The sequence below is a fragment of the Rhipicephalus sanguineus genome, chromosome 7, assembly GCF_013339695.2.
Source record: "Rhipicephalus sanguineus isolate Rsan-2018 chromosome 7, BIME_Rsan_1.4, whole genome shotgun sequence".
NCBI classification, from domain to species: domain Eukaryota; kingdom Metazoa; phylum Arthropoda; class Arachnida; order Ixodida; family Ixodidae; genus Rhipicephalus; species Rhipicephalus sanguineus.
The window spans coordinates 142,973,160-143,000,946 of NC_051182.1; the positions used below are offsets into that span (position 1 = coordinate 142,973,160).

Genomic DNA, 27,787 nt, shown 5'->3' on the forward strand with positions numbered 1-27,787 from the left:
AATGATTTTGCCGACAAGGCAGAATGACGTGAACAATTTTGCCTCAAGGACAAGACCACTTGTATAACAAACAAATGCCATGCCATTTTAGTACTTTGAAACTTCTTATGTATACAGGATTTCATTTTGAGACTGATGTTGATGAGATAATATGCATCATGCGCAAGAGGAACACCGAGATATCTTATAGTGCATGTATATTCACTCAATATAGTCAATAATGAATATATAAATTCACTATAGCAATATTCACTACACCAGACTCGCTATAGTCGTAGTTTCACTGGCTTCCATCTTCTTCACAGTAGAGGAAGGGCTCTGAATTTTTCTTCAAGGTCCACTTTCCTTACTAATTCTATGCTTCAATTAAAAACACAGTTATGTTCCCCTATGCCTTTGTTATCTTCATTGTCTGTTAATCCCATATGCAAAGAAAAACGCAGCATTTTGTAAATCAAGACACTGAGGAAGATGAGGGCAGCTTACAGACGTTAGTGCATAATGAAATACGAAAGAACAGTGACAATATGACATCAAAAGCAAGAGGAATACCACACGATGTCACGTCTGACACACTACGAAATTGTTGCTAAACTATTTACATCCTGTTGGCGCTGTTCTTTACTACGTAGATGATGACAACCATGCTCACCTGGCCACTCCTCCGTAGTCGAGGCCTTCCTCGCCACGGAACTTGACCATTAGCCGCTTCTTGAGGTCCTTGGGACGCATCTTCATGATGAGCCGATAAGACTCCTGCAACCGAAAAAAGTGTGCCTAAAGATGAGAAATGACATAATGTGGGAGAATGAAAAAACTGCAGTCCGCAAGATTGTCTTCGCGTTGTAGCATCTCATCAGTAACAATAGCAAAACAGTATTTTTAATATCGACGTATTCAAATAAACGAACAGTCTAATATCACTGAACTAAAGCAAGCTTCTAAAGCCTACATCTTTTGACCTGTCGTTGAATAAGGCGGTAGCCATGGCATGCTCATCTCATATTGGTGACATAGGTAGGCACACTAGCCCATGAGTTCCACTGATTGTTGCTTGTTCTACACTAAATTCACAAGTGTGAGGTGGAGATCGACATTGAGATTTGGTGACAAAGGAGCTGAGTGGACGTGAGTAGGAAGGGAAATCAGTGCCAACCAAGATGAGAAAGATCGCTACGGAACGTCCCAGATCACCTCGAAAATGTCCTCCCGAGAGACCTCCAGCCGGCAGTGACCCGACTGGGGCTGCACCGTCTGCAGCTCCTGACGCAGGGCCGTCAGCTTCTGCACCAGGTCCCGCTTGTACTTGGGAAGGCAGGACAGCTCGGGCGACGACGACCGCTCCATGATGAGTGCCGACGACGATGTGTGGGACTTGTGACTGTCGGCGCGGGACTGTTGTTCGCCAGGTAGGGTACGCTACCGCCACCGCCCCCACCACCACCGCCGCCACTGCGAGCAGAGGCAAGACCGTCAGACCAACGTTCACACTTACTTCAGCGGTCTGGTAATCAATTTTTGTCTGACGGGCCCTACATAAAAGCCAATAAGCTACACCTTCCAGAAGCGTTGAAAAATTCGTGGACATGGGGTGTCACTGGAGCCAATGTTTCTACAAGTGGGCTTTTCTTCTTCAAGGCTGCAACTGCAAGGTAGCTGCAACCTACAGCTACCTTCCAGAAGTGTAGCTGCAGGTTGGGGTGACCTAAACTATACCTTCCAGAACTGTGAGTTGGGGTGACTGGCTTCTAGAAGTGCTGGGGTCGAAAACCAACAGGAATGTTAACCGTTGCAGAAACTTTGTGCTGTCAACTTCTGTAACCCCCTCCACCAATTTGATCTCCATCACATTACTGACCTCAATAGCTTTATAAAAATCACTACGGTACTGGCAGGTATTTTACAACCTGCATAATAATCCATACAGACCAATGAAGCTGTAGACGGTGGACAAGGCAAAAGACTATTATCTAGATTGTACAATGCATGGCCACAAGAATGCCATTACCATTGCTGTTAGCACTGCTCACAATGATTGCTTGAGCAGTGCAGAAGGGACACAACAAACAAAAGACCGATGAAGACTGGCACTGCCCCGATCACACAGACTGCTCACAAGCGGTACAGGCCCAGAACAAGCACTGGCAATGCTATTCAATTCAAATGTTTGTCCCACGACAGAGCAACACTCACAAGAAGCTGTTCCGATGGTTGTTGGCCGCCGTCATGGAAGGCACAACGGGAGGCAGCCCGTTCACGTTAATGGGCGACATGGGGCTCTGCGGAGGCGGCAGCGCCGCAGGATTGCTCGGTGGTTGCGGGGGAACGTTATTGACGTGAGGTTGAACGACTCCGCCAGGTGGGTTGGCGTTCGTTGTCAACGGGTTGGGGTGACCAGGTGGACTACGCTGTCCCGCAGGAAGGCTCGCCGGTGGTGGTGGTGGCGGCAGTGCCTCTCTGGAAGAGGCAGTCTGAGCGGCGCTGGGCTGACCCGTCATGCTCGGCGATGTCAGGTTCGAAGATCCGGAGGTCATGTTCGAGGTCGGAGCCGAAGGCGCTGGCGACGCGTGGGCCGGTGACATGTGTTGCCCCTGTGCCGACGACGTCTGGGACATGGGGAGTGCTCTCCTGGAACGAGAAGACGTCGATCAGACTTTGATTACGCCATCTCTGGAATTGGCTCAATTTACTTGGCCATGGTCTTGGGGTAGCACTAAACTCATGCAAGACTAACAAAAGACACAAATCGACGAACTAAACCACTGTCAACCATTTTGTGTCTTTCTTTACTTCCATGTCGCTTTTGTGTTAACCTAAGACCACAAACAACTACCAAGGATCAAAATCTTATCAGAGTGGTTTTTGTTCTTTTTAGGACATCCGATTTCTGCTTATGCTATTGGCCAGAAGGCAATCGTCCAACGATGACAGCTACCTTCTGTTCTATCACATGGACCGAAACGAAACGTTTAAAATCCGAACACGGATTTTTGCTTACAGTTTCTGCTTACAGTACTGGCCAGAAGCCAGCTGCCCGAGGATGACAACTAGCCTCTAGCCAAGCCCGTAAGCTGCAACCGGATGTTTCCTAACCAAACAAAGACTGAAGATGCACAAGATTGTGCCCCAAATCACCTAGTTCACTATTCTTTTTCTTGCTAGGCAAAATGGCCATCAACACAAAGTGGAGGAAAGGACGAAGGAAAGAGATATGCTTCTTATAAGTTTGCTCACCTCGCAGATGGCGCGAGACCCAGCAGAGGAAGCCGAGGGTCGGTGAATTGTGTGGTGCGGTTGTTGTGGTCCACGTAGTACAGGCGTCCCGTTGGGGTCGAACGAATCTCCCAGCCCCGGGGCAAGGGTCCCAGGGATTCAAGGTCACCGGAGGGGTAGTCGCGGGGCACCCTGGGGTCGTGCCACGTGCTCACCCCCGTCGCCACGTGGTAGAAGTACACCTGGCCCTGCTGTGTCGTCCGCACCTCTGCGACGTCGAAGAAAGAATGACGGAATGAGTTACATGTTTGTCAAGACTCAACTTCGCTTGTCACAGCCAGTCAATTAGATGCCGAATTTGAACACAAGCTCAAATTCTGTTTTTCTACAAAACGATCGAAATGCACATTGACACTTAGAGATGCTTGCATGCGACTAACCGTAAAATTCTGAGCAAGCAAACCCTCCTTCAGCAATTCGAAATTACCAACATAGTGAAAGGGAGGCGGGGGCTTTCCCGGAATGGCACCAAAATTCAAAATAGTGGCAGCAACACCTTCCAGCCAGAAAAAAAACAGAGAGCACATGGACCTCCTCAGAAGTCTTCTGGCTGTCGTTCGTATCGTGGGGCATTACAATGACTCAAAAACACAAGAAACACAAGGGCAATGAGATCAGACCACAGGAAGCAAGGCATGGAAGCAACTTTGGTGATGGGCCTACGCTAACGCAACAGTTCTGGGCAACATACACCCGATGTCGGAGGCCTTACTTTTGCTAGCTGGTGTGTCACCGACAGACACCATGATCAAAGTGCAAATACAGACCTCAAAGGCCATGACGATTTTTAGGCTCGTGGGAACCTAAAAATCGTCATGGGTGTCGTGCGGCCACTTTTGGGTGCAATCATTATCTGGGAAAGAAAGAAATTAAATTTTGACGACAAATTTCAGGTAAACACGCTTCGAGACTTGGGCCTGGGTGTGGTGCGTGATTAGGTTGTAGAGCCCAAGAAGGAAGGGGGGAGGGACATGTAATCCATTTTTTTTCGTTGTTCGGATCAGTTATATTTATACACGACGTTTTCTTTGTAGACCAACACATTTACCTGCAATCTCTGTATTTGCTGTAGGGGTGTGCGAATATTCGAACTTTCAAATATTTTTCAAATAATGTTTGCTGTTCGATTCGATTCGCACCGGAATTTTACTATTCGAACTTCCAGAAAATAAATATAACAGTTTATAATAATGGAATATAAATATAACGACGATAAATCGGCGTGAAGCGTGCTTGGTCTTGCGTTTTGGGGAGCCAACGTGCGAAGCTGCTAGCCGTTTCCAGCAGTGCTCTGAGCGGTCACTGTGCGACCAGCTTGGCCGGGGGGTCCGCTGCCGATGTGTCAAGTGCCCATCCACGATTCCAAGAAGCCAGTGGGCGATGCGATTTGTTGTTTGCGACGAAGCACATTGCAGCTTCTTCACTTCCGCAAGAAAGCCCCAACTAGTGCGAGTTAGGCCTAGCCACTACTTCGAGCAGTAAGCTCGGTCGTGGTGTGCGTGGCCGCGGTTTCAAAGTACGTCATGCTCGATCGCGAGTACAACGAGTCGTCCAGCGATGGTCTTCGTCACAAGGTCTGAAGTGGCAGAACCTCTAACCGTGGGTCCCAGAGTCGGTCCGAGACGCGCGTCTGTGATGTTCGTGACGAGTGCGGCGCATTACCATAATATGATGATTGACGTTCTGCTTGCAGCTGCCAAACTAAGCGTAATTATATTCTAAATGATCGTCGACCCGTGAACACAGAACGAGCGAACATGTCGCTAAGTAGCGTGGTTGTCGACAACCGGGCCTCGTGACGCGCAAGCAGCAGACGACGCTCTCTTGGAGCGAGCACGTGAGGAGTGCTGGACTGCTGGAGCAAACATCACGGACGCAGCCAATGGGAGACCTCCAAAACGAACTTTAAACATTTGCTTTTTGTACGCTTGTTTTCTGAATGGAGGACCTAGCTGAGGCGGGAAATTTGAAGATGGAGAAATGCTCTTTCCGACGAGCCCAAAATGGCGGCGCCCGGTTGTGCCATTGCGGAGCTATAATGTTTTTAGAATGTAATTTAGAATATGCTTAGGAATCCTCAGCAACTTTTTGTTTGTAATTTCGTTTCGAAGTATCGAAAAATATTCGAGAAATCTATTAAAAATTTGCTATTCGCACAGCTCTAATTTGCTGTATTAGCATCAGTATTACATGACATCTTCTCGAATGCATAATCATAAATGGGGCCCCGTACTAGGACCATACAGATAGTGTGTATTTTGTCTAGCTGCATTATAAGAATACTCAACACCTACACAAACGAGTATACGTTCTTACCATATCCCTCGGGCAGGTCAGCTGCCCTGTGAAGCTGGTTTCGGGCCAGGTAGTTGCGATGCCGCGTCGACCGCCGCCGAGCATTGGACTGTGGCGTGTCCGCCTGCGGAGAACTCGCGGGCGGCGGGGACGGCGATGGTGGTGCTCCGTTGCCCTCATCCTGAATGCAAAAAAGTTGCGACGCTCAATCACGATCGTCACGATTCAAGATGCAACGGCACAACTAACTCTAGGCAAAGATGTAGACGGAACAGCACATTGACAAGCGCCAACATGTAATTGGCTAATTCAGCAACAAATACACACGCATTGAAGATTTAAAACAAGGAACAGAGGAACAAACTTAAAGAGATCAGCACAGCTTGAATAAAACAAAAACATAACACGCTGTCCGCCTATATACCACGTACCGCACTCACCAGAAATGAAAGTTTTTTCTCCGATAACGAGACAGATGGCTAGCTTACACACGGCAGGCACTATTTAGACTGCTTCAACAATACTGCACATGCGGTGACCTCTGTGTCTGCTGCTAATAGTGGCTTGTTAAAGCAAGTGTTTTCAACTACGTGTTTGGAACAGCAAATGGCTAAAAATCTTCCTCGCAAGTGTGATCATTGTTACTGCGCTCAGGCTGACTCTTTGGTTTGGTCCACATCATGCATTTTGATTTGGGTACTTGCATTTGATTTGGGATTTAGGTACACTTTTTCGAGTAACCATCGAATGGCTCTATTAAAGGTGCTTACTGCCTCACAAATCGACCACCGCAAGAATATTTAGAATCGGTCAAGTACGAGGAGAGTTACAGAGATTTGTCGCACACTGTAATTGCTTTCTCTCTTCTCTCATCCTGATGAGAGCGCTGGATTGCAAGCAGGGAGGGATGGCATGGGGGAACCAAGATACATCATGCACGTGTCATGACCTTGAGCACTTTTTCTTTCCTTATTTTTTCTTCGAATGCGCGGCTTACTGACCGTGAGCGTGGGCACGTGGCAGCCTTCCGCGGCGGTCACAGTAACTATGCAGCTCATGATGCTCAAATCAGCCACTGGCCTGAAATTTGGGTATATGGTGCGATCATTTGGGAACCATTGCTAGCGAACTTTGAGAATTAATTGTAAATTCCAGGCCATGTGATGCCCTTTAATGTTTGGCTCGCGTGTTCTCAGGAGCGTCGACTACAGATCGGCAGCGTTTTCTGACCATGCTGAAAAAGTGTAGCAGGGCCCCTTGAAGAAGACAAGTCCACTTGTCAAAACGTTGGCTCCAGCGATACCCCATGTTCATGAATTCTTAGCTGTTACGTTTAGTCACGCACAGCAAGCTAGCTTATTAAAAAAAGCTCGAAGGCGTCATGCAGAGGCGGAAATGGAGGGTGTATGCATATAAGATAGCGTTGCATCGCTGTTTTATAAAGATGCAGGTTAAAGAATGGTTAAAAACGACTATAACTAAACCTCAACCAACCTGAGGAGGAGGAGGAGGTGGTGGTGGAGGTGGCTGCATCTCATCGTTGGCCGTGGAAGACGCGGGTGGAGGCAGAGACCGGCGCTGAGCTCGGGAGTTGGCTGCGCTGCCCGCGCTGATGCTGCCGCTGACGTGCATGCTGTTGCGATTGGAAAGGGGCGCGACCATGTTGACCATTTCATATGCAGGCCTGTGGAGAGGAGGGGCAAAGAAAAGCAACGTCAATGCCAATGTTACAATCGCGACGTAGTAATCTACATTTGCAAGAAAAGTTTCAGCTAGTTCGTCTGGCACGGAAGCATCGTAGCCAGCTCTAAGAGGCCTAAGAGCATGCACTTCACAACACTAGCTGTTTGTAAATCTTGGTGGTTTGCGAATAAAACGACTTAGTACAGTTATTCATGATGCTGACTATCACAAAGTTGTTAGTTAACCTGACTCATCATGCTTCTGAGGAAACGGATTCACCACTTGGAATACCAGGAAAGCAAACACTGAGGATGACATTCTGTTTGCCTTTTTGAGGTGACAGGTTGTCTAAACAGTTTGATAGCTGAAGTTGAGCATTCAGGTTAACTGGCTCTGCGTTACCAGAGTTTGCGGTGTGTTGGGACACGGATAAGATACTAAATAGGCACACCTAGTGCCTAAGTGCTTTGAGTGCTGTGATCATCCATTCCTATGGTCCACATTCTGGTTATTGTTACTTAATGCACAAACAAACAAAGGCGATAAAGTAGACAGGACATCTTTCTGTCACATTTGTACTTTGATACTTTCCGTGATAATGAACATTTACCAACTCGCCCAGTTCACATTTTTAATGATCATCCACCATCACCCATCACTGTGCCACGTGACATGTGCATGATCCAAAAATCGGCAGTGATAATAGAGGTGACGATAAATCTAAGAGTCTACATAAGGTTCACTTAGTGTGACCAACTAAAACTGTTCAATGTTCCAAGCTGTTCAAATTCCAACATTTCACTTGTGTTCCCAAGTGACACTATGAGGAACTCAATGGTCGAGAAGCAACATTGCAGCAGGTGTTTTACAAACACTCTCTTGCACTTATAAGGCAAAACGATTCCACAGCAGCCTTGTCGACTAACCTGAGTGGCTTCTCCCATTGTGTGGAGCGACTCCAGTGATTGACGTAGTAGACTCGACCGGTTGCCGTGCGCCGCTGCTCCCACCTGAATGGTCAAGACAACTGTGTCATAACCACCCAGTAGGCATCATTACAAGCCAAGATGTTGGCTGGAACTGTCAAAAGTATTGGGGGCATATTCTTGATCAACTACTCTCAGGGACACATCTAGTCTTGCATAAGGCAACAACCTGCAGGAACCTACACACCAACAAAGCAGTGACCATCCTACTGAACATGACAAAGATAGATGTAAGACATCACTGATATCTCAAAACACTGAATCAGGTTTGCACGTCTACTGCTAACCAGGCTTTCATTATCAACAGTCACTGCATGGACTAGGCAAACACAGTATGAAGAATATATGTTGTAGAACTGAGCAAGGTTTGTGTGAAAGTCCGAGGGTACGGCCACGCTAGCGGCAAAAATGCATTCCGTGTGTGGCATCGCGAGAAGACGCGTGCGTCAAAAGCAGAAAAATTGGGAGTTTCGCAAAGTCCCACGTGAACGCACTGAGACCCAATTCTGTGGCAAATGACGCATGCCGCGAGGCGAATGACCAATCAGGAGCGACAAGGGTGACATCACGAAGCCACGGCGACTGGGATGCCACCATTACGCACCGAGTTTTCAATCGAGACATGCCACAGCGCAACCAACCAAGACACAACTGACAAATAGAAAACAATGTTTGCTCTCGTTGTTGCTCGCATGCTCTCGGAATGCGCGAGATCTTGTCACACTGCCATGTGGTGAGACGCCAAGGTGGCCTTCGTGAGAAGGCACTGATGCGCGTCAACAACTCTCCTCGCGCGGTATGCGCACGTGTTTTTTGCCGCTAGCGTGGCCGTACTCTAAGAGTTGGGCAGCTGTTCCAAATGTATTAGTGAAAGTAGCACAACGTAAGCCGGATGTGAATGGCCAAAGAATAAAGGTAAGCAACGCACCCTTCGGGCAGGTCCTCGTGGCAAGCGAGGGCGCTCAGGTTGTTGTCGACCACAACGTTCTGGCTTCCGAGGCCGTGGCCGTCACGGGAGAGTAGGCTGATGACGATCTGGCCTCGCACGATGTCCCCACCCTCCTCCCCCGCCGTATTCCTCATCAGGTCTAGCCGCTGGTCTGTTAGGGAACAAGACCACAGGTTGGTAAGCATGAAACACGGCACTGTACTGGACAGGCGACAATGTGCGGTACTGCGCTAGTTGGTCATACAAAACACAGTGGTACAAAATACAAAGGCTAATACCAAAGCACAGAAATGCGAAGTACAAAAAGACGTGATGATGGACTAGTTGGAAGCAACAAGGCTAGTCTAGTCGCTGGTATGTCATAAAAGAGATGACAGTCTGAGGAGTGTGAGGTATAGTAATGTAAGGTAATGCCACATGTTTGTGGTATTGCATACAGTAGTTGGTGTTCCACAGTAGCACTAAACACAATGTGCAAATGGAAAATAGGCGACGAGACTGATTGGAAGAAACAGGTTTTCATCTCAATCTTCTCCAGTCCCTTTTTGGTTACGTGCTGCATTTTTTATAACTAAGAAATCAATTAAAAGCAACTTGTAGTGTTGTATGTAGTTTCATTCAAGAGTCAAGGCCCACAAGTGGTCTGGGTGCTAGCGTCAGACATGGGCAAACATCATGAACTCCGCATTCCATTGAAGTTAAGGTTGACTTCACTTCACGTCCTGAAGTCTTTCTTCCCTTTGCAGCGTCTACATCTGTACTTAAATGTGTCGCTTAAATTGCGTTGATGGCATGAATCCCGAATATTAAATAATTTATAAAGTGTAAAAAAAAAAGAAAAACTACAGCTAAGGTAAACTCACAGCCAGTGTCTTTGAGCTGCTGTATGGCGTTGGCCATGATGCGCACACATCCGAGAAAGCCGGCCCCCTGCTTCTTCTGGACTTTCTTGTGATTCCACACGCTGATCGTGATCGAGTCCGATCGGCTCAGGTACCTGGGGCAACGGCAAATACGACGGGTCGACCGGGCACGTCACATGTCACGCTCGCATGTACAACACCACCACGAGTGAACACATAAAATGTTTACGAAGCAAGGCTCTCTAAGGCTTGCAGAGATGGCTTGCGGACGAGGAACGAGATAGTTGTAGCTGGCTCTTCTGGACCAATCTTGGCGGTCCCTTCAAGCCAGTAAGGCCCTGAAACTGGGGCCCCGCCCATATTTAACTTTTTGCCCTTTCTCCGTAAATTTTACTTCCCTCTGTTCCTGTCAGTATATGACCGAACATTTCTGAGAAGGCGTTGCACTTAACAATGCTTTAAAAAATCTCGAGTCACATCTGTGGTGTGAACAATTTTTGGAAATTCTGGCACAGGGCATGCTTTGAACGAGATTCCAAAGTGCCAAGCATTGTTCAGCAGCAAGCACTTCCATAGCATTTGGAAAGTCTCAAAAATGATTCGGTAGTGTGCATCATAATGATTCAATCATGCACACGCTTGGTCATGCTAAATTTAAATATGGGTCTTAGTGAGAGGTATGTCAAGAACCAAACTCACAGGTCATAATGCTGATTCCACTTGGGATCGAGAGTATTTTTACAGGCGTCCGTCGAATGGCACTGGCCCGATCCATCTACGCTGATCTTGCAGAATGGGTCGGGAAGACCTGCAAAGATGAAAAAGAAAGAGGTGCCGATGAACAAAAAATTGTATGTGGCAGACAAGGTGTACCCTCTGCAAATACAGAAGAAAATTTATATGCTTTCCCGTATATAGCTTTTTTGGCGCCCGGACCCAGCAAAGAATATGCAGACAGCTATATATTAGAATCCCATTTTCAGACGTTGTTACCACAACGTTCTTGCCTGATTTGCTGTGAACCATAGCTGCACTAGATGCGCTGAGGAGCAACGCCAATGAGTTTGGTGATGTGGGCTGCCACAAGGCTCAAAAAGTGCTCAAAAAGGGGTTTGGTACAGGCAGAGGCACGAAAGACATGCCAGACTTACATCAAGGACTTCTTCAAGCCATAAACTGATTAATACATTCTCCTGAAGTAGAGCTGCGTGCAGCGTGTGTCTTTTATTATTCAGCAACACTTTTAAAAGCCATGTTCACATTACACATTTCCCGGTTACCGCATTCTTTTTTTCTGCAGTCCTGCGAAAAATGTATTGGAAGGGTTCTACTGTATTTAGACCACAGTACCACAGTACATTAAAGAGAAGAACGATGCCTCTTGTGTTAATAAACAACCTTTTCACGACACCACAAACACCACTAGTGCCTCAAAAAGCCACTCAGCAAGCCGAACAACGTGCAATAAGACGACAGGTGGTGAGGCAACCCTTGAGGCTTCTGCACCAACTTGCAGTGTTGTCATAGACTTTAATGATGGAGGATGCAAGGGCCTCCATAATGTCATAGATTAAAAGGAATTTTACAACGCATTCTAAGGGAGCCAGACTTAGCATAGCAAGTTTCACGAAATTTTATTTCGACAATGTGGCTAGAATATGAAAAAGAAAATAGTTTCAAATCTCTGACATCACACTGATATTTAGGTACTCGGGCGTTGGCGTGAAATTCAAAAAATGAAACACTGACCTTTATTTAAAAAATTTTTTTTATTACCGTATAGACATATCTTTGCATCCCTGGCTTTAAAGGAGTCCTGACACAAAAATTTTCGCCCCGCGTTTTTTTGCTGCAATGTGTTGCTGGGGGCCTGTTAGTCATAACACGGCACATCGTTTGCTGCAGCGTGCGATAGATAATTAATTACAAGCTCCTCATTACCGACACAGCCTCAGTTTCGGTTTGACAGAGCTCCAAAAACGACAAGCCGCCGGGTGCAACTATCACCACCTAGCGAGTGAAACGCTCGGTCACGTGAGCACATAGAACAGTGACGCATTTCCACGCGGTCTGTCGTTGTCGGGCTCATCGTCGTCTGATGGCGACGATTTTCATGCGGCGGGGATCGAAGGAATTTTCGACGTGGCAAATCACTTCAGGTTTGACCCGCTGGCGAGGAGCGATTCGTGGGGAAGCGCGTCAAAACAGAAATGGCGGCTACGACGTCATCGTAACTTGTACCGGCTGCAACGGTTACGTAGGGGAAGTAGGGGGGTCACCTCGGGTCACCTCCGAGGGTGTCAATGCACTAGGTGCGGCCTATAATGCTGGATCGCGCTCGCAAACTTCAAAATTCATATAAAATACCTTCCAAGCTTTATTCGCTGTCGATATTTTGCAGATGGTACACGCACGTACACGGGAATCAATGCAGCAGGCTATCTCGGCCGCGAAATTTTGTATCAGTACCCCTTTAAGGAGGGAACTTGAATGCCTCAGCAAATTTCACTGAAGATCCCAATATCCGTCAGTACTACATCGGAATGTAATATTTTAGGTAAAAACAATTTGCGTTTATTTTCCAATAATCCCAGCCTTTACACTGGCAGGGCAAAAACACTTGAGCTGACGCCAGCTGGTGTGGCTCTCTTTTCACAAGCGAAAAGCAGCAGGTGCAACGGTTGCTTCATTGCTTCGTGGGTGGAGATTGAACTCTTGGGCTCTTGGGTCACCGAGCACAGTTAGATTACGAGTCTGCTCGCAAAGCAGCAAGGTCAACACCCACGAAAAACATATGGTCCATCCCACTAAGTTACAACTAGTTCCCGACCACAACAAAGTCCGGTTAAACAAAAGCACTACATCTCCTTCCCTGAAACAAACAAAAAAAAAAGCGCTAGCGAGGATACGTGTGCTTGGCCGTTGTAGGCTGCCCAAAGATTCCCAAGAACCAAAATAAATAAACTGGCGTTCCCGATCCCAGCGCTAGCTAACTATCTAGATAACTGCTCAGTAGGAGCACGCGTACCAGGAACAAAAAAAATAAAGAGACAACCAAGGCCGTGGTATATAAATCTCTGGCTGATCGCGCTGGCCGCTGCATGCGGAGGTGGCGATTTGGTGTAGGCACACACACACACACATACATACACACACATACCTACGCACATACACACATAAACACGCGCACGCACACACAGCAGACGTCCAGATATTTGGCCTGTTCCGCAGGAAGGAGAGGAGGACGCACAACGTATCCTCTCCCCCTCTCGCCATTTCCTCCTCTCCCGAGATGTCGGCACAGAGCCTGGGAGGCCGTCCGACGACCTCCAGGGAAAGGGGGAGGGAGGCCAGCCGCGGGGTGGGTGGTGGCCAAATAAAAACTAATAATAATAATGAAGTAGAATAAAGGAGGCGGGCGTACTAGCCTATGGAAGGAAGAGGGACTGCATGCTCGTATCCGCGTCACCGCAATGTGGCGCTGCGGTGCCCCGAGCTGGGCGCCATTTTTGCGGTTCTCGTGCAGCAGCCGACCCACGCTTGCTACTGTGTTTGCTGTGTGTACGCGCTAGGTGTTGTGTGGTGTTTCCTTGCCTTCCGTGTACTCGCGTGTTTCATTAACGATAGTACGGCGTTGGAACTGTCCCCTACCACTGCGTGTTGCATGGACTTGTAAAAGTGCCCAAGCCGCAGGATGTTGTTGCGCGTCGAGCTGCGTCAATCGGCTATGGTGAACTGCGCTGTTTACGGTTGCTCCAACCGCACAAGGAACAGCCCCAACGACGAGAACTTTCAACGGATAGGGTTCTATGTCGTGCCGAAAGTTATATCAGGACAGTGTGCGAAGACAACGAAGCTGTCGTCAAAGCGGAGAGCTCTATGGCTGAGCAGAGTTCGTCGCTAAGACTTGGACGAATCGCCGCGGCGACGCACTACCGCGTTTGCGGGGCGCATTTCATCACAGGTGAGCGCGGCAGCAGCATAAAATGCATCTCCTCGGCGTTATATTTTACGTACAGCACTGCAGCGTACGTTCCATTTCAGGAAGACCAGCTTATTCGATGGACGAGGCCAATCCCGACTGGGCGCTGAGCCTCAATCTCGGCTACAAGTCCACAACGCACGCTAAAAGAAGCGCGAGCAACAGCCTACCTTTGAAACGACGACGATGTTGCCATCACGAAGAGTTTTCACCCTTGGTGGCTCCACGAGGCCGCTTGTGACATAATTGTGAGCCTCCAAGGATTTGTAGCTCTTAAGCTGCTCCCGCGTCACGAAACTTGTCCCGTGAACAAGATAATCGTTGATATCCGCACGGTCTACGCTGGGATAGCAGCCAACATCGTTCGTGAACTGGTCATCGGAAAGCGCCAAGGGGTCGTCGCTACCGCATTTTGCGACTTTGATGTGGTATCTCCTGCGCTCGGGATCAGACAGCGACTTGGCGTAGTCGCTGAGCAGCATCTTTTCACTGCAGCAACACGGCGATCGCTTGCACAGCCAGGCAAATGACTAGATCCGTGCAACACGCAGTGGTAGGGGACAGTTCCAACGCCGTACTATCGCTAATGAAACACGCGAGTACACGGAAGTCAAGGAAACACCACACAACACCTAGCGCGTACACACAGCAAACACAGTAGCAAGCGTGGGTCGGCTGCTGCACGAGAACCGCAAAAATGGCGCCCAGCTCGGGGCACCGCAGCGCCACATTGCGGCTCAGTTTCAGTGCATACTCCCTATACGGTGCAGCGGCGCGAACGAAGCGAGGCCGCCGCGCCCGGACGGTGTGGTACTACGGCTACAGTACGCGACAGAACATAGTGCGGTAGCACACAGGCGATGTGTGGCTGTCGTGTCGGCTACACAGTTCCCACCAACGTTGTTTCTATAAACGTTGGTTCCCACGCTGTACCCAACTGTGTAGTTCATCTTCAAGGTGTCTCAGTGCCAGAAACACCACATAACGCATTCGTTGCTTCGTTCATTCATTCATCCATTGCCGCAAACTGTGTCGTTCATCATAAAGGGACACTAAAGAGAAACAATGAATCGGTTTAGATCGATAAATTGTGCTATGAGAACTCTAATGTCGTTAATTTCGCCATCATAGGTTTATTAATAGAGAAGAAAATCAGTTCAAAGTTTCATTTTTAAATTTCGCGCCGAAATCTACCCGCGTGACGTTGCGGATTTCAAAGCGTACTTATCGTATTTTGGCACAATTGGCTCAACAAAATTACCCCGAACTTGGTATGTTAAGTCTATGGCCCCCTCAGAGGACAATGTACTTCATTTTTACTGATTAGGAACTACGTAGTCCCTAGTGGGCGCCGTCAAAACATGTGACGTCACGGCAAATGGTGTGGAAACTTCTAGGTGGCGTCGCCACCCACATTTTGTTTTTGCGCGTTTTCTCGCTTACTATAAGTAAGCGTCTTCTTGCAGCAAGCGTGGTGTTTTGTAGCGTTAGCTACACTTGCCTAGCCGGAGGCGATTTCGCGTGGAGCTTCATGAGCCGAGCTGCGCATGCGCGAGGATCAGTGATGTCACACGCGCTGAATCCGAGGAGTGACGTCGTAGCCAGCGCGCGCGCAGCTATTCGCCTTCGCTGTGCAGTCGCCGTCTGTCACTGCGCCGGGCCGCTTGATAGCGCCTCTGAGTGGCGTTTGCAGGTGAGTAACGCCATGGAGAAGGAGAGCGCAGATGCTGCTCGACGGCGCAGAAGAGCCGAGAAGCTTATCTCATCGGATCCTGAAGTGGTTGCCTGGCAATTAGCGGCTACTGTGTTGGGGCCATAGAGACGGCAGCGTGTTACTTCACTGACCACCGAGCAGTCTTTGTGGCCATAGAGAAGCAACCTGACGTTGAGCAAAAATAAATATGCATGTGCCACATAATACGTATACCGTGTGTGTGTCATTGGAGCAGCAGTAAGCATGGCAATCCAGCTAATCCTAGGCAATCTGGGAAGGTAAGAATAATCAGCTGAACCATTGCTAACGCTACGTATATCCTGGCATAGCCGAGCTAAGCCACTGCAATTTTTTTGGTATCGTGAAAGAGTACTTCACTTATATAAGAAAAATCGTTTTGCCCTTTGGTGCCCCTTTAAAAAGGTTGCGCTGCCACTAATATCAGCCACGCCCACGCATTAATTATTTAATGAGGTAATATTGCGGAAAATTTAGGCACCCGTCTACCATTTGGCGAGTACATTAACCGCGACAAAAAACTATTAAAAGAAAAAAAAAGAAACTGTAACGTGACAAAGCGAACAATTGACGTCAGACTGCAATCGCAGTCTTTTTTTTATCAGTGTGAGGATCTTATGTCGAGATCGTATGCTTAAATGTGTGGTAATGCGGTATTTGCACTTATGCAGCGCGAACTGCGTCCGTGCAGGTATAGTAACTGCACGGATGTATATCGGTGCTTGCATGGAACCCAGTAATTAAGCGGGACAATGTGCGCCGACAATTATGCAGCGAGGAGGGAACTTGCTACTATTCATACAAATAGCAAACGGCAGCAAATCCTAACGCGTCCCCCCCCCCCTTTTTGTGGGGGCCACCCGTGACGTCAGCTTTGTGTGTGCTCGCGCGGCTTTGTTGTGACGTCTTTTTTCGCGTCCACCCACGAAACCCAGATATGCGCCCATCCATGTCTCGGGCTTTTGTGCATGTTGCGCACCGCACTGTCCACAAATAACGCTGCCCACACAGACGAATAAGGAAGAAATAGAGCGAAAAAAAAAAATGTTGCCTCACCAAACAAGCGGCAGTATTTTCGGTTTCGACTGCGCGGTAGACACGACTGTAGCGCCACACCATTTGTTTCGGATTGTGCTGCAAGCTTTTGAATGCTGTGCATAATTAAGCGACCTGATGACGTGAATAGGCGCATTATATGCAATGGTATGGTGAACTATAATTCAGGTAAGGCCAATGCCGCGCATACGACCACATAATGGCGTACAGATGTGCAAGCGATGACAGAACCACAGTAGTAGAATTCTACCACCGTGGACCATAGAGCTTCCTATAATAACCTATAGAGGGAACTCCAGCGCTGCGATCGTTCAGCCACCATGAGAAAGATGGTGACGGATTTGCGTATGTTTTCGTGCTTGCAGGCTTCGAACGCACTTCCTGCTTTGTTTATTGTTGTGTTTCGGTTTTGTCTCGAATAAAAGAACCGACCGTTGTGAACTTCGTGAGCCGAATTGAATTGGCGAGACTAAAGTCCCTAGATTTTTCCCTGTTTAGGTGAGCCTAAAAGTAAAAAGGTCAAGGTGGTGAAGTGTAACTGCTGCACGTTTGCGACAAAGCGGATGCAGGCCACACGTAGCCAAGCAGAGCCGAAAGAGCGAAGTTTAGACAAATCCGTGTACTACCCATCATTCCCACGCTGGCTGAAGCGCCATGCGTTGCGCTCCATAGACACTAGAGCCAGAGTTCCCTCTAAGTCTGTGCCGTGGACAGAATTATATACCAAATAGGCTTAACACAAACAGCCGTGGTTCGTCGGTTTACAGATGTCGTCTGCAAATGTTCCCACACCTCAGATACAGCGTTCACACGGAATCATCTAACGCTTGCCGGCTAAACAAAAGGAGTTTGTGAGATGGCGCGGTTAGCTTCCAATGTCGTCCGCTTATTCTTCTACGACGAAACAAAAAAAGGGGGGAAAAAAAACAGACGACGCTAAGGGACCTATGATTGGTCGACATCATTGCGGAACGCAGATGACGTAAGGGAGCAGATGGTGCACGGCGCCCCGCGATTGGTCGATCTCTTAGCGCTGTGTCGTCTGCTTCTCTTACGGCAGAAAAACGAGACAGACGACGCAGGGGCCAGAAAAGGAACGTCGACTGACGCTGGGACGCTTCCTGATTGGTCTATCTTTACCGCGCTACGGTTATGACGCCGTAAGTTCCAATAGAGTGGCAAATGTTCTGCACGTGAGTCAGTTTCAAAAGATGCAAGAATTATATCGGCATACACGGCAAACCGACGCAGCAAGCACGTGCGTAAACTGATAGAAGGCGAAATTTCGACAAACAGATAAGAGGACCAGGCAGGCCCGTAGCCAGCCACCCCCCCCCCCCCCCCCCGAAATTTTTATAATACATGGTGTTTGACCAAAAATAAATAATGAAAATAGGCGTTTTTCTCAAATAGTCAAGGTTTTCAGCAAGTGCCCCCCCCCCCCCCCCGAAAAAAATTCCTGGCTACGGGCCTGCGACTATGGATTTATAGTTCAACCTTCGTCTCGTATTGAGCAATAAACGACTGAATTTCTCCCATCAGGCTTTTGAGGCGACGCTGATATATCGTCGCAGACTGCCGACGTGCGCAAGTGAGTATACATACCGACTTGCGCAGGTATGAACATACACGCCGTACTTTTTCGCAATAGAAGCTGTTGTGTTGTATTTTGAGCGTCGTCTTTGCCATCGTCATTGTGCGTGCGCCGATTCCGTTTCTGCACTCTGCAGTTGCAAAGTACACTGCACGCTTTTAATGAAGGAGGGCGGACGTGCCGAGAATGAGGGAGAAAGAAAGAAACGGGCAAGGGTGGCTTGGGAACGATGCAGTGCGAAGCCGCGCCGCAGGGCAAAGACAGGCACGGAGGCTCGGCGGATGGGGGAGGAGGAAAGGGAACGCAACGCCCTCCCCTCTCCAAGGTCACTCTCACGCCGCGAAGGAGAAGAAACATCGGCGGCGGCACAGAGTCGACACGGGGAACGGCACGGCATGGCCGGCAAGCAACGGCTAGTCGTGATCCGATAAGGCGGTTTTCAGGAATGATTGGAAATAACAACAAAATAAAACGCGAGAGAAAGGGAGATAGCAGACCGCCCGCAGTTTTTTCCGTGGGCAGCAACGGCTTTGCGCGGCGCCGGCGCCCGGTAGCGGCTGTAGAAACAGGACACGCAACCGAGCGATAGACATAAAGGCATTGCGTGCACCGTCGTCTGTAATATCGACTTTGCCCCGCCCACAGGACAGACGACAGCGTCACGGCGGCTGCGGAGGCGCCATTCATGGGAGCAGACGACACGGACAGACGACGATGTCGTCTGCTGCACGAACGTTAATAAGCAGACGACCGTGGTCGATGCGGGAAAACGGCTAGCAGACGACGCTGCCACAACAAACACAACGTCAAGAGAGAGAGAAATAACTTTCATTTTGGTAGCCGGCAGATTGGTGCAAACAAGACATATTGCATATAACCACATCGAATGACAGGCCCTTAGCCTGATAGGTGTTCACAACACAACGTCGATTTGATATATTTTGGTTAGCAACTCGGCGCAATGAGGTCGTCATCATCAACATTATTATCATCAGCCTATTATATGTAATGAAACGCATTCTTGTTATGCAGTCAGCGATGAAGTCTTCGTGAAGACTTTACTGGTTCTTTAATTCTACCGCGATTCTGGTAGGGGCATTGCGTGCACCGTCGTCTATAATATCGACTTTGCCCCGCCCACAGGACAGACGACAGCGTCACGGCGGCTGCGGAGGCGCCATTCATGGGAGCAGACGACACGGACAGACGACGACGTCGTCTGCTGCACGAACGTTAATAAGCAGACGACCGTGGTCGATGCGGGAAAACGACTCGCAGACGACGCCGCAACAACAAACGCAACGTCGATTTGATATGACAAGCCTTTTCAGACATCACGCACCGTTAGGAACTCTGCGCATTTAGGTCATCCTCGTCATCATCGTCATGATCTTCTTCTTCCTCTTCTATGCATAATAAAAAAAAACATTCTTGTACGGCAACCACGACGTATTCACGACGTCTTTACTGGCTCTCTAATCCTCACGCAATTCGTGGTAAGGAGCATTAACGTCTACAATAAGTATAGCTATACATTTGTGATGGCCCAGCTAGCCTGCGTAAACAACTTTTGGTTTGCCCATCAAATCTAACAAAGATAATTTGTCGATCTCCACATTTTGGAAAAGTCCATATAGCACCAGTTAATTATCTATACCTCTCTATTCGAATGACGTTGCCTGTGCAAAGTGTTGCCATGCGTTCTGAGTGATTTCACAAAGGATAATTGAGTGTGAGCGCCAGATCTTAAGTGTTCTTGATAAATAGGCGCGTTAACGCTTATGACGCACGAAAGTCCACAATCAAAAGCACAAATCAAACTGATGTACTACAAGAAAAGATGAGTGAGCCGACACGACTAGCGCCGAAGGCAGCGATAAGCGAGCGATACGTTACAATTGTCAATATCAGAGGCACCAGCGCCATTCACGAGATCGCGTTGAGAGGTTGCGAGATTGCTCTGCAGGCGACGATTATGACAGCAGACGACGATTATGACATGCAGACGACGGAAGTGCCTTGCTAAGATAGCAGACGTCAAGTAGATGACGCAGACGACAATTATTTTGCGGAGAAGACGGCAGAAAAAGGCTTGGTAGGATAGCAGACGACAAGGCCGCATCTCGAATTCGTGGAAAAAGTACGTATAAACGGAATAGAATGCGACGGCCTACAAAGAGACAAGGGCACGAGAGAGATTAAGTTGACAACGCTGGCGACAAAGTGTCGCACGTAATACAAAAAAGAGGCAAGAAAAGATACAAAGCTGTCCGCACAGACAGAGAAACGTCGCTGCTATAATAATAATAGAGATAGCAGACGACGCGACGATTCCTCCGCCATCTTGAGGATAACGAGGGCAACGAGTGGGACGCACCAAATAGAAAGACGCGCGTTTGTGTTTTTCCTAGCGGCAGAAAGTATAATCTCTCTAGGTATCACGATAAACGCGTAATAAAACGACAACAAAGGCGGGTAAGGTCAAAGGCGGACCGTACAGTTTGAGCTTATTGTGTTGGCGTACCTTACAAGGTTGTCAATGTAAGAAAGCGTGTTGGGAAGGCCTCTGACGGCAACAATTTTAGCGATACTTTCCTCAGACAAGGCGACTAACACACCTTGAAAAACAGTACTCGGAGGCAAACTTCCTTAGCCAACAGTTATTCAGTATTAGCTACAGTGCTGAAACGATGCGTCCAGAGTCCCGGGATTTTAGTTCAAGATTAGCTAATCTTCTATAGTTTATTCAAATTTATATGTCGCCTTAATGATCATAGTTTTATATGGTCGCTTTATGTCATGCCACATTTCTCTAGTGATTTTTTTTTCGGCTTCAGCCCGGAAAATGTCGTGTGTGTGTGTGTGTGTGTGTGTGTGTGTGTGTGTGTGTGTGTGTGTGTGTGTGTGTGTGTGTGTGTGTGTGTGTGTGTGTGTGTGCGTGCGTGCGTGTGTGAAACACTTCTGAAACAACAGCCTATTTCCCGTAGGTCAAATCGCATGAAAAAAAAATAAGTTAATAAAACACAACAGAAATAAAAACAGCACAGTTTCATCGAACAGCCAAACCAGACTGATTCATCAAAACATGATCGAAAGCTCATCATAAATTCGGATCAGGGCCAAAAATGAAAAACACGAAAAAAAAAAAAAACGGGAACTACTTTCAAAATCCGTGATCGCATGTGTTTCAAACTTCAAAACATCTAACAACGCTTTCAAATGAAAAAAAAAAAAGATTGATCGAAGAAAAACACTGCAGTACGAAGAGAGAGAAAAGAAGAAAATAGGCCGCTAATGAAAAAAAAAAACAATAAAAGATCCTGGGGCCCCAAAATGGCGACCTCTACAAATGGAACAATTAGCACCCCCTGCCGGCGGGGGACTAGCGCTTCAGAGACTTCCGGAGGAGGGACCCACCACGCGAAGACAACTTGGCTATCTATCCGGCTTCGGCTACGGACAAAAAACGAGACAGCGAAAGAAGTCGCACCGGGAGAGGCCAATTAAGAGCTCAGGCATCGCATCTCTCGGTTCTTGTTTATTATCTTATTTTTTTTCTTTGCTGGTTTCCTGTTTCAGCGTCAACCTTTTCCCACGAGTTCCCGAGGCGAGTACGTGACTTCGACGTGTGAAGGTCGTCGCAAGCCTAAAAACTATCGCAACCGGGCGCAAGCTGAAGGTCACACAGCTGTATGTTTAGTATGGTTACGGCCAGGGGTAGCAGTGGTCAAACAAAAAGACCTCGTTAGCGCGTCCCTGAAAAAAAGAAAAAAAAAAAACAGCGGATCGGAAATTCACCTTAGTTAAAGGGACACCAAAGTGAAACAGTAAGTTATAGCTTAAGACTCTGAAAACTCGTGTCGGTAATTTCACCACCATATGTTTATTAACAGATGAGAACATCAACGTCAAAAGTTTTACTTTTGAATTTCCCGCCGAAATCTCCGATGTTGACGTCACGGATTTCCTGAAATTTCCTGAAAATTGGCACGTTAAGTCTCTGGCTCCCGCAGAAGATAATGTGGTTCACCTTTGCCAAAATCTATGACGTCACGGCGACTGGTGCCGGAACTTCACGGCGGCGTCGCCACCCGCATTTTCTTTTTGCGCGTTTTCTAGCTTACCAAAAAGTCTTCACGCGGCAAGAGTGGCGATTTTGGAATTGTGAAAGAGTAATTCGCGAATATGAAAAAAAAAACAAAAAAGAAACGTTTTTTTCTGTCTGCCCATTTGAAGGCGCAGTCGAAACTGCGTCCGCATAAAAAACGACTGCGAAACCGGACGCAGCTAAAGGTCACAGAGCGGTCTAGTTTAGTATGGTATATAGTTACGGACCGTGGCAGCTAGCGGTGGACAAAGCAAAAGACCTCGTTAGAGCATCCTTGGCAAAAAAAAAAAAAAAAGAAGAAGAAAGAAACAGGATCGGAAATTCGCCTCAATTAAGACCGCCACCACGTTCCCGCGGTTGAAGCCATTCTGTTTACCACGTGATGCACGTAACTGTACCGATGTAGGAGACCAGGCGGAACGAGTGGTCAGTACAACAGGCGGCGCCCGCGGCGTCGAAAATAGGTCGCTAAACGGGCGCCGACGCTCGAGTTTCCGGGACGTGGTGTTAAACAAAGAAATAAACAACAACGAAGACTTTGTTTAGAAGGAAACTCAAGAACCAAGCCATCTGACCGCTTGTCGTCTTCGGTAGACTGTAACTTACTGTATCGGATATGCCCTAAATGAGGCTATGACCATAAGTACCAATAGGAGAACAAGACGGCATAGGGGGCGCGCGAGGCGCCGAAAAATCGGGTTGTCGAAAGGCCACTTGTTGAGAATGGCAATAAGTTTTGCACTAGAGTGGAATTGTGGGACGTTTGGTACGAATAACGTGCAACACAGGGTCGACCACATCTAAGGTTAACGCCTTAGATTAGTATTCAGGACCTCATAGAAGCTGACGTTTAGCACATAATTCGGAAAATTTTGACTGTGTTTATTGACACCATGATTAGACATCATATAACGGACATCTGCCTCGCGAAGTGGAATAAACATTCAAGTTTTACTGGCTTGAATATATAATGTTGTGTTCCCATTAGATGTGGTTGGCCCTGTACTTGACTAAAACTGTTCCCTCTATCGGCTAGGCAGGCGCATCACGTGACGTACGTAACTACCAATGAGAGAGGCCAGATGGAACGAGTTCCTGTCTAATAAACAGGTGGCGCCTGCGGCGCTGAAAGTAAGTCTAGATGCGCGACATGCACCGCGTCGTTTGTGGAACGGGCTGTTGGAAAAAAACAGAAGACTGTTTAGAAAGGAGATCGGAAACAATGTCCTACCCTCCTGTCGTCTGTAGACTGAAACTAACAGCGCATACAGTACACCATAAACACCAACGCGCAGAACGAGAAACAAGTACATGTTGCCGCCAGGGGCGCTACAAGCAGCATAACTAGTAACTACGTTCCAGTGACTTTACGTAACCGTACCAACGGGTTGCTGAAAGGTCGTTGATGCTAACAGCAGCACGCAACAAGGCACCCGAACACGGGACATTAAGTGCTGCCCTCTGGTGTTACCAGAGTGGAACTAACCGAGGGAGGTATGGTACGAGAAGCGGTGCCACAAGCGTACGTCAAGCAACACGAAGGCTCCTTGTTTGCGGTACTCAACATTTCCGTGTTGAAATAAAGTTAATTCAATTGACTTGCATCGTGCGCCGACAAATAAACTTGGGCCACAACTCAATCGGGAAGTACAGGACGCAGACGATTGCATTGCGCGCGATGTTTCGACTACAGGCGTATACTTCCAAAACCAATTTCACGTTTGCCGGTGTTACATAGGCTTGGCTGCGTTTTCAAACATGGCCACCGTGTTTTTCGTAAAGGAAAAAAAAAAGCTTTTATTTTTAATCAATACCTCGGTTGGTGTTACTCCGTTTCGACCAGCCCATATTGAGCGCCACCGTACTTACTATAGTCTGGCTGTTTATCGAACAAAGTGTCTCAGCCATCACCCCCTACGTACCGGAATCCTCAAGCCCGCATTCACGAAAGGCCCCTCCTATCCTCGACTGCAGCATGGTTTCGTGTACAAGCTACCGAGACTCGGGAAGACGTCCAACACGTATATTGTGCAACAGAGCGTAGTACAGCGACCACCACCACGTGCCGTGTTCTTCGTCCCGATTTGCATACGCAGCAGATGCACGCAAGAAGGCAAGGAACGGCACCGAGGAGGGTTGCGTAAACCGCGACACATCGCGAGTTGCATGCAGCGCATGTACTTGAGTGTTTCTCTTATGTCTTCGCAGCAGCAGCGTTTCGTTAATCTCGTTATACCATCGTTATTCTCCCGTCTCCTTTGCATATTATATGTAGGTCAGGCCTCTCAGACACGAGAAGTCCTACATACACCAACGTCTCTCGTCATCCTCTACATACGCATACCGGGGTCGAGAAGCGGACGTCTGAAGGGCATTCGCTATATATGCTATATATATGCATAAGACTTGAAATCAAAAGACAAGTCCCCGGTCGAAACATCTTTTTTTATTTTGTACGTGCATCTGCACTGCAGTCGGTTACAATCTTAATTGTATATATATATATATATATATGTGTGTGTGTGTGTGTGTGTGTGTGTGTGTGTGTGTGTGTGTGTGTGTGTGTGTGTGTGTGTGTGTGTGTGTGTGTGTGTGTGTGTGTGTGAAGGTTACAACTTTAAATGCCGCATCAAACGCGAAAATTGGCCGTCGGTGGCGTCAACACGAGTGACGAAAAAAAAATAAAAAGATCATCATCACGCGACGACGTCACAGATCGCCAAAATTTGTGACGTCACATAACGTGAAATCACAAGATGACGTCATCACACGGCATCGTCGTTTAGTGAAAAGTGGGCCGATCACGGAGGCAGTGCAAAACCAGGCGAGCTGCAGAAAAGCGTGCAATGCCATCGATCCTGGAGGCAGTGCAAAGCCACGCTAGGTGCTGAAGGCTTTCTCAGCAGGGCGCGGAAGGACCGATACATTGATTGAAAAGAAAAAGAAGATGGCGTTCACCCTCGAGTCATGTTAGGCGAGTGCATAAGGGACGCAGTGAATTTTTAGCAATTATATTACATATATTATTTACTAATAAATGTATTGGTAAATTACCCTTCCGCAATACCAAGAACACCACCCTTATTGCAATAAAATCAAGCTAAAGATATACGCCTAGACATATCACTTAGACAAGATTTCTGTGTGTATTTTTTCGATATTTTTTTTTTCCCTCCGCGAAGGCAACGCCTGCGGCCTGAGTTCCCACTTGGTATAAAACAAGCAAGCGAGCGTCGCAAACGGTGACGAAGCAAGTGAGAAACTGCGCCAGCTATAATAGGAGGCGTCGCCTGCAATTGAGACCGATTGCTCGCTCCGCGTCCAGGGATAATGGCATTCGCAGCTCACTCGGGCGCCCCGCCCCCCTCGCGATGCTTGTCTTTAAGAATGATAATAACAACGAGAACCTCGGTTGTTATAACAACGGGAGCATCGTCGCAGTGCGCAGCAACATGCAGGGGTTGTGCCGTGGGAATAAAAAGATCGAGAATGTTCCAGTGCACGGAGGGAAGAGAGAGAGAGAGAAAGAAAAAAAATCGCATGATCTCCCGCTAAAGGGGACCATGAGGCGATGCGAAGCAGCGTTTCAGAGGGGGAGTGGAGAGGAGGTGTGTGGAGAGGGTTTGCGCATGCGCAGTAAGGGTGGTCACGCCGCACGCCACCACCACCACCCCCGGAATGAACTCCGCCATAAGATGCTTCGCATCTAAAACTCACAGGGTCTCTTATGAATTCACCTAAGACGACTGGAAGGTGAAAGCCATCTTCATCTTTTTTCTTCCCAGTCGATGTATTGAACATCGACTGCACCCATCCGAGATATTTCTGCACCTTAAGCATGTCGTTTTCTTACTGCCTCAGGGATCGGAGGCACTACAAGCTTTCTGCACCTTAGGTTAAGCACTGCCTCCGTGATCGGCCCCCTTTTGACCAAGCGAAGATGTCATGTGATGATGTCATCGTGCGACATCACGTCACGGCGGCGTCGTAGCGACGTCACAAAGTTTTGCGATCTGTGATAACATATGGTGACGACTTTTTGAATCACTCGTGTTGACGACGGCGACGCCGGACGCTGCCGACGGTCAATATTCGTGTTTGATAAAGCATCCAAGGCTTTCGCCTTAAAAAAAAAAAAAAAGCCTACCAATTTTTTTTTTCTACTATAAGAGATCCTACTTTCCCGGAACCGCAGCAGCAAGAGAAATTATTAATAACACGCTCGCTGCATGGCGCTCCAGGTGTGGGCTCAGACGAAACGACGCCGTACGTCCACAAGGGTGTGGCCATGAAATGAAGGCGAAATAAACAACAGACACAAAATAAAACAGAACAGACGACGCCATATACCCGCTGCCTACGCGGTCCGCGCCCTTCACGTCGCGACAGTCGTCGCGTTCGACAATGCGAAAGAAAAAAAAACAAAAGAAAAAACTCAGCGACAAGGTCGTCCGGATCGTTACGAGGAACGCGCACTGAATGGCGACAGCGAGCCAGTGACGCCCGTGAGTTCCTTGCGGCCAATATACCACCACGGTTTGACGGTCGGCTGTATGGTCTGCACACGATACAATCAGTGGGGGGCGCTCAAGTGCTGCTTTACTTGCACGCAGAGATTTAACTACAGCTACATAAGTGTGTGTACGTGCGTGTGTCTGTGTGTGCGTGCATGCGCAGGACTTGTTGCTGGGCTATCGTTGGTTCATATTACTTGAGGAAAACGGGTATGTCGCTAAAAAGGACGTGAAGACCAGGGGCGTAGGCAGAAATTTTTTTTCTGGGGGGGCCATGATCTGAAGTGGGGGCAGGGCAGGCAGATGTGGTCGACTATCATTTTGAGTAAAACTTCTTTTGGGCCTAGTTGGTTCATAATCCTAGAAGTATATCAGAAAATGGGCTCATCTTTGCATGAGCGACACGTATCTGTCCCTGCACTCGTCTGAGTTTGATTTCATTTCATCGCGTATGTAATACACTGATTCATTGTTTCCACTCCGTTTCACTTTTGTTTTTATGTCGATTGCGTGGCGCATGCGCGGTAAGGCTGCCTTGGAGGTATATATGCATTGACAATTGCCGAAATAAAGTCAGCTGATAGTCAGCGCTTACGTATGTCGTTTCTTTCTTTGTGGAGCGGCTTTGGTTTTGCGCTGTAAATGTACTTCTAGGAGTATCATTTTGCGCAGTGTATGCCGTGGCAAAAAAAAAAAAAAAAAAATTCGGGAGGGTGGGGAGGGCGCACGGGCCCGGTTTTCAAAAGGAAAAC

The 27,787-nt window shown here is 47.9% G+C and overlaps 1 protein-coding gene across 1 annotated transcript in view; it reads right to left on the bottom strand.

Moving 5' to 3' along the window:
- LOC119400113 (E3 ubiquitin-protein ligase SMURF2) overlaps nucleotides 1–27,787 on the bottom strand; it is a 111,334-nt gene that overhangs the window by 14,338 nt on the left and 69,209 nt on the right. Inside the window, exons 3-12 of the mRNA XM_037667058.2 lie at nucleotides 10,749–10,857; nucleotides 10,050–10,183; nucleotides 9,166–9,337; nucleotides 8,178–8,261; nucleotides 7,063–7,252; nucleotides 5,590–5,749; nucleotides 3,259–3,481; nucleotides 1,807–1,825; nucleotides 1,195–1,395; nucleotides 653–756 (exon numbers count right to left, since the gene is read on the bottom strand). Coding sequence (XP_037522986.1) covers nucleotides 653–756; nucleotides 1,195–1,395; nucleotides 1,807–1,825; nucleotides 3,259–3,481; nucleotides 5,590–5,749; nucleotides 7,063–7,252; nucleotides 8,178–8,261; nucleotides 9,166–9,337; nucleotides 10,050–10,183; nucleotides 10,749–10,857 — 1,396 coding nt within the window. The remainder of the gene's footprint in view (nucleotides 1–652; nucleotides 757–1,194; nucleotides 1,396–1,806; nucleotides 1,826–3,258; nucleotides 3,482–5,589; nucleotides 5,750–7,062; nucleotides 7,253–8,177; nucleotides 8,262–9,165; nucleotides 9,338–10,049; nucleotides 10,184–10,748; nucleotides 10,858–27,787) is intronic.